At 43.4% G+C, this 12,227-nt stretch overlaps 1 protein-coding gene across 3 annotated transcripts in view; it reads left to right on the top strand.

Moving 5' to 3' along the window:
- The window catches only part of tncb (tenascin Cb), a 77,597-nt gene that overhangs the window by 44,890 nt on the left and 20,480 nt on the right, over window positions 1-12,227 (top strand). For 2 of the 3 annotated variants that reach the window (XM_079566804.1, XM_079566803.1), the window contains exons 9-11: window positions 2,844-2,933; window positions 4,100-4,363; window positions 10,827-11,102. In XM_079566804.1, coding sequence (XP_079422930.1) covers window positions 2,844-2,933; window positions 4,100-4,363; window positions 10,827-11,102 — 630 coding nt within the window. The remainder of the gene's footprint in view (window positions 1-2,843; window positions 2,934-4,099; window positions 4,364-10,826; window positions 11,103-12,227) is intronic. The other variant, XM_079566805.1, reaches the window with a different exon arrangement.

Genomic DNA, 12,227 nt, shown 5'->3' with positions numbered 1-12,227 from the left:
TTATAATGCCGTACGAGTTCAAGCCTATGGAGTATAGTTGATTAAGACCCATGGCCTACAGAGCATGCTGGTCCAATTAGACTCCGATCAATAGGAGTGCGGCTCAGCGGATCGATCGGGCAGGAAAGCACACTGCACTTTCACACTTTAACAAGACATATACGCGGTATTCCTGGCTTTATGTTTAATACTTTTTAACACCTTCGCTTTGGCTTTTCTTGTTTCATTAGTAAACTATAGTAGACTATAGTATTCAGCGTTTTGAGATGTTGGTGGAGAAAAACGTAGTAGGTTTTAGAAGAGGAAACACTCAAACACACAAGTCTATTTTGGTAATTTAATTTGTGAGGCACCTTTAAGTTTCCGTCCTCAATGTAAAGCATACGTTTGCGGTTTATTTTCTTACACTTCAGGCCTAAGTGTTAGGACTGCGCAACATAAAGATTCCTCTATTTGAAACAGGCTGTTATTGTTTCAACTCGGCACACGGCCCATTTTTTAAACAATCTGCTTTAGGAAGCCTCACCGCAGGAGGTACGGTATTCAAGCTTCAGATAAACAGAGGTGGAGAGAGTGTTGCCTCATTCCCTGGAAGAAAATAAGTGCTTCTGCCAAGTTACATGTAGAACTACAATATTTATTTATTCACTTTTGGATTGAAGAATGCAGGTTTTGAGGCAGAGACCCTTGACTTTAGTTGTGAAGTCGAGATGTTATCATGGGATAGTCTGCAACGTTGTCTATAAATGGTAAAACGTCCCTGATAATTTGAGTGTATTACCTTCGATCGTTGTCAAGTTTCTCAACACAGGCCAGGCACGAAGGAGTCTGACTCTGTATTTTACTTTTCCGTGGAAATAAACATCACTAGCATGCAGCACTTGCTTCCGCTACACACATGTAAGTGCCTCATTTGTCATTGTATAATTGTAAAACGAAATCGTGTTCAGGTGTTGGGTTAGTCCTGAGCGACTGAGCACGGCGCCATTGTGGGCCAACGTGACCAGTGTGTTTATGGAGGTCGGCGGAAACTGGAGTATATGAAGGAAACCCAGCTGGCTGCCTTCAGTGCTGCTCTAAAACGTTGCACCATCTCCTGGGTCGACCCTGTTTCAGACCAGAGTGTCCCACACTGGTCAACTCCTCCACTTCCTCTTCTTCTGAACAGCTCCCTCCGCTCCACTACAGTCTTTCACCATTTTCTGGGAAGAGCGAAGAAGACAAATATAATCTGTTTTATTCTAATCTCCAGTGAACGAAGATTAGTCAGAAAAATAATGTTAGGCTTAGCTGCGAGTCTTGCCCGGATACCTCCTTGTTTGTCGCTTCCTTGTTTCCTGTAGCGCCTCCTGTGACGCCTCCACCGTGCTTCAGGTGAGGGGGGGCTCTTGGTGCCTCTTCAGCGCCGTCTGGGACCAGAATGTCGCTGCGATAAACTTTTGTCTGCTACAATTCTGTCTTTGAAACATCGCACGATTCCCAAGTCTTTCAATGTGGCATCGAAAAGTCTTCTGACAAAAGAAATTGTTCATTGGGCATAAGGCTCAGACTTGCTGTGATCAGCTTCAGTCATCCACAAACTCTAACTTCACAAGCGGTTTAATGAAAAAGAAAAACAGACTTTATTGATCCGCATGGGAAATTAGCTGTCAAATTCTCAACCTTCTACCGTTGTTTGTTGTGCAAATTATCTCCTCTTCCCGCCACCGCCTAAGGTCATTGTTTGGGTGGTAAAGGTTCTTCTGAGTTGCAACTTAAAGTGAACATATCATGCACGAGTAGAGCTTCAAAATGTCCTTATGATGCCATCACAGTGTTGGTACGTTTGGCTTTTAAAATGTGTAATGTCTACGTAAAGAAAACACAGTAAGGAGTAATGAATTGGACATGTTTTTGAGGATTTTTACACACCAAGCTTTCACTTTTAGCCAATGGCATGCAAGCAACTCAATGGCGCAGTGAAGAACACACATTCAGCGCAGAACAGGTCAAATGATGGAATATTATTAAGTATTGACCAGGGTCTTTGATTAAACGCTTGATCTGGTTGTCGTCATCCCGTGGAAACAAAGCCACGTTTCCATCTCTCTCCCCCTTCCTCTCCTCACACCTCAGCGCCTGTTTCACACCGTTATTACCAGTAATAGGCTTCACGCTCGCGGTTTTATTGATAATGAGTTTCCCGCGCATTAGCCGCAATTTCATGCTGTTAGCGCCGCGCGTGTGACGACCTCTGCGTGGGTCTTCATAAAGGCATTCAAATGGGGGGTATTCGGGCCAACGGAGGGACTATAATTGAGAAGTCTGGATGGTAGCGAGTCATGTTTCGGTCCCGCGACAAGGGCCCTTAAGAGCCATCAATGCAAATAGGACAGACATGCTCTGCGGGACAGCCCCGGCCTGGGATTTCAATTACCCTGCGCTGGGTAGTCACGGGAGTAAATGGTTCCCACAACCTGGAAGATCGAAAGGAAATATTAAGAAGTAGGAGCAGCAGTATTTTAGAAAACATATCTATTTGTAATTCTTTGGAGTTGATTTGTGTTGCCGTCAGTGTTCTGTTCTTTGTGTTTCTGTCATCTTCCCAAGACCATATGTGATAACGCTGACACTATGATCACACGTCTCTGCTCCAGAACCCCCCCTGCCCCCTGACACTAATGCAAATACCTCTCCATGAAACACAATTAGTCGGGGAGGCCGTTGCGGGGCATCGGAGCATTTTTGTGATCACAGAAACAGCTGGTGGCGGCCGTTTCCGGGAGACACTCGAGTGGATTTATGCAAACGATACGTGACATTGGGTTTAATTCCCCGTTAAAATGTGTGTTTGTGATGTTTAGGGCTGAGGCCGGGCACTGAGTACGGCATGGGAGTGACCGCTGTGAAGGACGAACGGGAGAGTCAGCCGGCCACCACCAACGCAGTCACAGGTGGGACACTGCAAAGAAATCTTTACTGAAATATATTTTAGATCCAGTGGTCTTTTTGAGCATTGAACTGGGTTACATTAGCCATAACCAGATATATCATAAAGTGGACTGTTTGCTCTGCGATGCTAATGTTGCTAACGACCCGCTAATGCCAACTGCGCTCTCTCATTGTAACATTACTTATGAGATCGTAAATACAACCACACTGCTCGGGTTTATAAAACAAGTTAGGACCATGTTGTGCTGGATTTTTACCAGCATTGCGGCTGAAATTATTCTTTTACTGTCATTAAAATTTCCAACTTCACAACTGGAACTGAAACTCGGGAAAAAGGACTTTCTTAGTTCCGAGTACCGACCTCCTAGGACAAATGGAACGCAGCATTACCTGAGTATATTCCACAGTATATTAACCACAGTATATTCCACATATACTACCACCTAATATTTGCCTTAATGTTGTGTTGACAAACAAAAGTGATGCTAATTTGGGTCTCGTACCTTTTCCATGTATCCATTAGTATGGTAAATTGGTTGGAAAAGCAGAAATACACATACTTTATATTTTGTCTAGAAACAAAGTAGAAAGTATGTGAAACACACCCGTCAAAAGTTTGGAATTTATTTTAATGCATCGACATTTCTTTAAAAGAAACACTATTTACTTTGAAACTATGAATTAAACTATGAATTAGTTTTGGCCTAAACTCATTTCCAGCTGTCACAATCCCCCCTGCACACCAGAATCGTTGAAGCAAATGCCTGTGTACAGCTATGAGCAGTGGAAAAGTGAAGCAAGGGCGGACCACGCCCAAAATAAATTGCACTAATCTAGATTCTACGTCAGTCTTCCAACGCTCAATAAACATTTGGGTGAAGACAAGACCACAAGCTCTGTTTTTTTGTTGCGTTTACAACACACTCTGTGATGCCAAAAATAAATTTACTCTACAATAACAAAAAGTCAGGTATCCCATGCTTTACCTTGTAGAGTATAAAGTATAAGAATAGTATAGCATAGCAGCAGTACCAAGACCAATAATTTGCTTCTTATTAATGGTCGTGTTATGAAAGCAACATTTTGGTTGTAACAAACCCGTGGGTTGTAAACAGACTCTGTTTTGTAGCCAGTGTGAGCGTATTAAACTTCTTCTGATCTCCCGCAGCTCTGGACGCCCCTAAGGACCTGGCTGTGATGGATGTGACGGAGACCTCCATGACCCTGCAGTGGAAGCGGCCCGTGGCCAAGCTGGACACGTACCGACTGGTCTACGTATCCGCAGACGGGCAGAAGGACGAAGCCTCGGTCCCGTCCGGCACCGAGGAGCACACCTTCAAGAGTCTCACCCCAGGAATGCTCTACACCATCAAGATCACCGCAGAGAGAGGCAGGCGCACCAGCGCCCCGGCCACCATCTCCGCTCCCACAGGTCAGTGGTGGAAGTGAGCGCTCCGATACACAATTATATGACAGTTTGATCGGCACGGTCTCAAAAGTGCAGTTCAGAGAAGAGAAAATAAAGATAAATAGACAATAAAAGGCCTTGTATCCGATGCTTTGTCCAACTTCATTGTCTGCGGCATGTTTTTATCGATTGTGAACTTGCCGGCTCGTTGTTGTTAGCATTATGAATAATACAGCAGTTTAAACATTACACTCTCACTCTTTTATTGCTGTTAAACAAAACTATCAGGTATAAGGCCTTTCATTGTCAGAGAGTGTGCTGGAATCCCTAGAAATAATTGATAATTAGAATTTTTGCTTTTGGAATTTTAGAAACCATTGGCCAAAGGTAACTGTTCATTAATTTGACTAAATGCAGTCTAGAAGAATACAACAGTGTCCTACTCACATCATGAGACCGTATTTTGTTTCATTCAGCGTTAAAATCTTTCCGAACGCTCCGACAGAGCTCTCCGGTGTGAGACAAAGATTTCTCTGAGGGCTGTTTCCATACACTTTGTACTCTAGAGGAAGTGAAACGTTCACTATAGCTTCTTTTTTTTTTTAAATCCTCCTCTGCCAAACCGAGCTGATGAATCAAACCCATTGTTTGATGCTAAATGTAAGTCTCTGTCTTTACTCTACACTTTCCCCTTAAGCCTCATTGAAAGCGGTGGGTATGTTTTCCATTTTATTTTTCTAAACCCCAAAGAGAAAATGACAAATGAGGCGTTTGTGGACAGCAGGACGCCACAGTCTGCTGACATATAACAGTAAATCTTTCTTGTGCAACCATTTAATGTGCTTAATGGTTATGGCCAGAAGTCGATATGCCACTTTCAGAAAAGGGCATTAGATGGATATTTCACTGAAAAAACAACAACACAAGAGTGGATAAGGTAACTAGACATGTTAGATTACTTTACAATTAGCCGCTTTATTCATTCACACGCTCACAGCAGGTTGTGGTGAGCTATAGTTCCAGGCCACAGATGCCCTGGGGTAGATGGATCGAACCGTGGCTGCCAATATGTTTCCATGCGCAGCCTCTGCGACTACCACCAATCTCAGGGGTGAGTTGCATTTGACACAGGGACAGTGTAAAACGCTGGTAGCAGAGATTGAATCAGGTTTCTGGTTATTTGAGCCGTCTGGGCTGAAATGGAGCTTCGATCTATAGACAGTCAAAAAATCTCTTGGCTCAAAACGCACAGGTCAAATGGAGGTCGACTACTCAACTAATCGGTAATTTGAAAGAAAGTTTGTCATTGTATTTGATCTTTTTTTAAGCTCAATTACCTGAACTGTGAATGTCACAGGTAGTTGAAGAAAATCTCTCTGCTTTTGAGGCCAATTTATTAGCCCAATTATTAGCAGACTCCTATAATACAATGCATTTAAAAAAGCTATTGTGATTTTGTTTTTTAATTAAAAAGGTTTAAGGCTCAAATGTTTTTTTTCAGGGGGGCAAGAGACACTTGTTTCTCTAAAACGTTTATTTGACTAATTCAACTGTATTGATGATGACGCACAGAGGAGGAGATGCATCGAGCACCTAAACAGGTTGTTAGTGATTTTCTTACCCATCTCTCTCCCTTGCTTTATTTTTATGAACAAAGGGCGAAGGACACCCTTATCGGCTCCTCTGCACTGAAACATTTCTGAATGATGTCGTGTGACGCTCGCAGAATCACATGTTTCAGCTACTGGTAGAACCAGGTTCCATCCTTAATGCTAACACTGTGCTAATTCAGCCTCAGACTTCCTCATTCGCACTGGAGGAAAATGCGCTATATTTAGACACACAACTAGAGATGCACCGTTCCAGCTTTTTTGCATCCAACCAATACCGATACTGGGGATTTGAGTATCTTCCGATATAAACCGATACCAAGAGACTTTATAAAAGTGGCTGCTGTGAGTGAAATGATCTATAATAAACTAATAGAAAAACGTTAAACAAGAATTACTTTTCTACTCTAAATATCCTCAGGTATATGAAAGGCTATTAGGTTACATTAATAACTCACATAAAGTGATCTGATCAATGTAACTTATAACAAATGTGTTATATTAGGTATTCATTAACAGAATTTCATAAACTGCAATACAAACACTTGGCCGCTGTAGCAGTCAATTTTGTTTTATTAAGTTTCTTAAGGTATTTCAAGCTTCCGTCCCAGCTTTGATTAATTGATGTTAACATTAGCATACTGCTGCTTGCTTTAGCATACAGTTACTAGCTTTAGCATACTGTTACTAGCTTTAGCATACTGTTGCTAGCTTTAGCATACATAGCATACATGTGCATGTCTCAGGGATTATGATTCCTCTGAGCTTCAAAATGACATAGAGCATGCCCATATTCACTGAGGTTTAGTTGGTGAATTACTGTAGCCGATACCCAATATAATATTTTTTTCAGTATTTTCAATATCCGTTACCAGTATCAGATCGGTACATCTCTACACACAACGGCGCACATGGTCGGTGTTTCTTTTCCAAAATGTTATGGTTACAATGTAGATCGAATGAAGTAACTACCACAAGAAAATATTTTGATCACCACAGCTCAATGACTCTCAAACTGCTAAATATTATAAATCTTTTTCCACACTATACCTACGAATTTGTGTGTCATTTTGAGAGAAGGAGGGTAGCCAGATTTCTATGTAAAACATGTTAATTATAGGCTTATTCTTTATAAAATCTTGTATGTCCGGGATTGGCAGTTTTGTCTGACAACCTTCCCACCAGGACAAAGGCTAAATCTGGGGCTAAAATAGACCTAAATTCAAACTAAATATATCTCATTCACATATTGTTGAAGAGCCTGAAAATGCCGGTGCCACAGTTTGAGAATATACATGTTATTAACTGGACAGCCACAACACTGTACTTTCAAATGATTTTAGCGTAATTATGTGCGTCCCTGCGCGGGTATAGCCCTCTACACGCGTCCAAAATGCACAGATAGATTATGTCAGTGAGTGTGAGATTGGGAAACGGGCGGGGGTGTTTTACATCGTTCATTCATGTGATAATTGTCGTCGTGAGCCCCGAGCCGCTCCCGTCTTTGTGCGATGTGACCACGATGAACTCTGGCTGCGTCCGATAAAAGGCCACATGCTGAGAGCCTGTTCAAACATTGTTCCGGGGTATAAGCAGCCGGCTAATCCTCGGCACGGACAATCCTCAAAACGCCTTATCATCTCCAGACACGGCAGGGGCGCAACAGTGGGCGAGCGGGACAGGCCCAAGGGAGGGGAGAGAGAGGGAGGAAGGGGTTCAACTAGAGTGACCAAACATGGGTCAAAGCCAACATGCATTGATTTGTGAAATCATTTGGAATTTAAGGCAATGCTACTGATTGGAAGCTTCAGTTCAGTTTACAGATATTTACAATATTATAATATATGATATAATATAGAGCCAAGCCTGCTCTCAGGAAAACCTCTGGACTGTGAGTTCCACCCCTAACCAGAAGTTAATGGTTCATTCCTCATTACTGTTCACTTCCTCGTGTGATTGGTGGTGGTTGAAGAGGCTGTAGAAGTGAAGAATGGAAGCCACATCTATGTACATCAGCCTGCGCTGGAGCTGTTGTGTGCAAACGTAAAGCCACACCGCGTACCATTTTACCCAAATGTTAAAAAATACAAACAAGCAAATGTGTTGGCTGTGACAGACCTGACTGTAACTCAGTGGGGACGACTCCAGCTCGTCTCCATGGAGATGAGGACTAAAGGCAGCCAAATATGAGATTTAAATAGGTTATGGTCCACATCCATTCTTTGATTACCCACTGTTGGACTGATGTAACAAATCAATTAATCAACATCTATTATTTAAACTTTCACTTTACGTTTACTCCATCAACATGTCCTCAAGTGGCGCCAAAGTAAAAGGTTCGGAAAAAATGTAATTGTCGTACACCTTTCAAAGATTAATGAATTAATCCTAGAAATAATCTGAAGATTAATCGATTACCAAAATAATTGTTAGACCTTTCAGTGTCGAGCTGCTCATTAGGAGCATGTTTGTATTGGCAACAGTAGACTCCAAAATGTTACGCAGTGTGCCTTTAAAAGCATAAACATCATGTAAACAAAACACTTCTACTTTTGCAGGATTTTGCATTTTGATATATTAAACAATATAGTTAAACTACCAACTGAGCTCATTCATCAAAACGGCTCTCACACTTTTCTCAGCACAGAGAAGCAAAATGTGTGCAGGTTTTGACAACAAAGTTCATGTTTTCACTCCAAAGGCCACTTTCGACTTAATAAAGAAACCAGAGAACATCAACAACAAATCAATGGAGAAAAAAAATCAATGCGTTTATCTTTTATAAAATGTCCCAAATAAAACCAAGTTAACTAAATAGAAAGATGTGGCAAAAATCAGGGTGAAAGGTAATCACACATATCTAAACTGTCGAGATAAGCAATGCTACCTATCTAACTGTAAAGTAGAACTATCTGGATCTGGTGTGTGCCGCGTAACACACATGAAACCCGCCTCACAGGGCAGGGAAGTGTTGCCCTAGAAGCCACATAAATGCACGCTTACGTGGCTTCTGCCGCAATTATCAGAGAGACCATGACAGCCCCGAGCGAAACTAATGAGACCTGCTGGGATGGTTCTGCCTCAGATGTAGTCCAGTTCGATCTGCTTAGATAAGGAACAGGGAGCAGAGGGGTCATTGGCTGCCAGCATGTACGGCCAATCATCCGCACTGGGTCGAGCTGAGGGATTTCTGTGTAGAGCCTGTTTTATAGATATAGAGATGTCAATGTGTGGACAGCAAATGGTAGATATCAGAATGGTGATATCTCGGGGGAACATTTGTTCTGTCAGACATTGCACATCTCTTCAAACTGCATGAGGAAACAAGTATTTAGGTCTTCGCTGGATCCGGTCTCATTCCTGGAATATTAAGTATAGCAAGGCGGATTCACCTCATATTTGGCAATTCAAGTATAGAAATCTGGTAGTTGTGGAATTTGACATCAATAAATCAGTGATACTTACTTGTCATGTTCCATTGTCAATAAGTCCGGTGATTGCAGGGAATTTACTCCGAAAAATGATCAAATAAGGGACAAACTAAAGCGCAGAATAATAATAAACGACTCTTCCAAACACTCGAAACAGTTCGTCTTGCAAATCCCCCATAACTGACAAATAACAGATGACTTGCGGACAGCCCGGGCCTCTGTTCAGATAACTATATTTAAGCCTTGGGAATGAGAACCGACTGGTGGATCCATCTTTCCGCTGTGTTTCCTGTTTTTTTTTTTCTTTTCAGCTGCAGTTTTAGAGTTAGACAGAGTTGAAAGTGGAAGCTGTGACCTCGGTCTGTGGCTGAGGACCAGTTCATCCTTGGCAGCTGTGATAAAGCGCTCCGATCCGAGGCTCCATCTCGTCCCGTTGTCTCTTGAACATTGGCCGCTGGCTTCGCGGAAAGCAGATAATGGAGCCTTGATGTTTACCTGCTCCTCGCCGGCTCTTTGCTCCTGTGAATGCCTGCACACAGAATAGACTCATTACCGTGGCTGCGCGGCTCTGCATGGCCTCCCCACATGTTTTGAAGTGGACGACGCACTCCTGTCTTTGTGGCGGGGCTGCGCCGCACCTTCAATGTTAATGGCTCATTTACAGTCATTAATGTGCACACGCTGCATCAGCATGTCTCTGTAGGTCTACACTTATGTCTGCGCCGCTATAGGACCACTCTTATATGATAATATGGAGCCGAGAGCAGAGGCAGAGCTCGTAATGAGGCTGTTTGTTCAATGCGGTCTTTGTAGTGGAAATACGAGAATATTTCCATCCAGACAAAGTGACGGCCTTCTGGGTTTTCCTTTGACAGCAGAATGAGATGATTGAAGCTGGAATGAAAGAAGCGGCTCTGACCTCTTTTTCAGCGGAAGTTGTCCAGGAGGACTTATCTGTCTGTGTCCTATTTGTTTTTCTTATTATTTGTTTTTGAAGAAAAGTTTTCTCACTTGTCAAGTGACTTGGGGATTGTAATATACGGTAACCAACATAAGCTTTTTAAAGTTGGTTCGAAAGTGATTTGACAAGGCTTTTCTGAGACAATTTGGATCCCAACATCTGATACATTGAGTTTTGTGACTGATCTGGTCGACAGTCATTTCCATGGTACTCTCTGACTCATGTATTCAGTAGACAAAAGGATGGACAGCAGTGAAATAAAACTCAAAATGTCACAGTGACATAAACCATTGTTACATATTGCTGAGGAAAAGTCACAAATTCCAGTAACATTTTCCAGAAAAGTAATTTTGTTTAAAAGTGCAATGTGTTTTTAATGAAACTGCATCAGTTCCGCACAGTCCCTTCTAGGTTCTTGAGGAGTTCTCCATGGACGAAGAAAGAGGGATCAAACTGAGCTCTAAATCCATGTTGTGTGGTTCCAGAGGAGGAGAAGCCCGTCATCACCAACGTGACGGTTAGCGATGTGTCCTGGGACAGTTTCGTGCTGTCCTGGTGGGCAGAGGACGGGGCGTTTGAGGGTTTCCTGGTGGAGGTGAGCGACGCTGAGGCAGGTGCGGAGTGGCAGAACCACACTCTGCCCGCTGACGCTCGCAGCCTCAATGTGGCAGGCCTCAACCCCACCACCTGGTACAGAGCCACTCTGTACGGCCTCCACAAGGGGGCGGTGTTAGAGCCCGTGTACGCAGACACCATCACAGGTATCCACGTCGTCAGCGCCGCGAGCTTCCTCTGCTTCAGTAGAGTCACTGCCGTAGTCGGGCTTTCTGTCATCTCTGGGCTTTCTCTGTTCTTCAGTCTTCATACTTTGTCTCGACTTTGGGGTTTTCTATCGGTTTCTCTTCTGCCACTTTCCCTTTAGCTAATCTTCTGTGAACTACGTGTTTCTCTTTTGTGATTTTGACATTTGTTTGGAGCCCATCTACACTGATCCAGCTTCAGCCTGCTTGTTGGTCTGAGTCCAACAGTAGCAGAGGCGCCTGGTGTGCTGTGACTGTGCCATAAACCAGGTTGTCAGCATGTTGTTTAAGGGAAGAGGTACAGGTGCGCCGCAGCGGACGCCCCGCGACAATCACAGTCATTAGAGTGAGATTACAGGGCGAACGGAGGCTGGAAACAGTGAAACCTAAATGTGGACTGAGCTCTGCATACCTCACATGCTCACAGTGATTTAGTCCAATCAATTATGTGGATCTGGTTAGTCATTTTTGCTCACTTTAGACAAGCACTACATGTTCAACGATGCAGAAAATGTAGGGTGGGGTGCTTTGGTAAATGCTTTGTGTGTAAGTTAGGGAAGGTGTGGGGCTTGTGAGCTAAAGGGCCCATCTCACCGGAGGAAAGATGCAGAGATGTTGGGGAAACAGTCCGCATACAAAGGGTCTCTCTTACCGGCCCATTTTTCAGAGACGTCCCCTGGAGATAAGGCAAGTCTCCAGGTAGTCTCGGGGAAAACAAACACGGTCTCCGCGAGGTCTCTACTAGGTTTCAAGCAGTTGTGACAACGTTGCAAACACTATTTGTTGTCCTCAACCTGTGGGACATTTCTGTGACATCCTTGCAATGTCTCCGAGACCTGTCCGGATACCTGTTGGAAGAGACAGTCTCGGAGACATTGCAGGGACGTCACAGAAACATCTCACAAGTTGAGGACAACAAATAGTATTCGCGGCACCACATGGAGACTGTTTCAAGACTCCATGCAGTCCATGCTGTTAGTTTTCACCGATGCTACCTGGAGACTCAGCCTTTTCTCCAGGGGACGTCTCAGAGACATCTCTAACTAGTCTCCAGGCCGGTGAGACAGGCACTTTAACAGGGGCTGT

The sequence above is a fragment of the Gobius niger genome (genome assembly GCF_951799975.1).
Source record: "Gobius niger genome assembly, chromosome: 1".
NCBI classification, from domain to species: Eukaryota; Metazoa; Chordata; class Actinopteri; order Gobiiformes; family Gobiidae; genus Gobius; species Gobius niger.
This window is presented reverse-complemented; position numbering and strand designations above follow the sequence as displayed.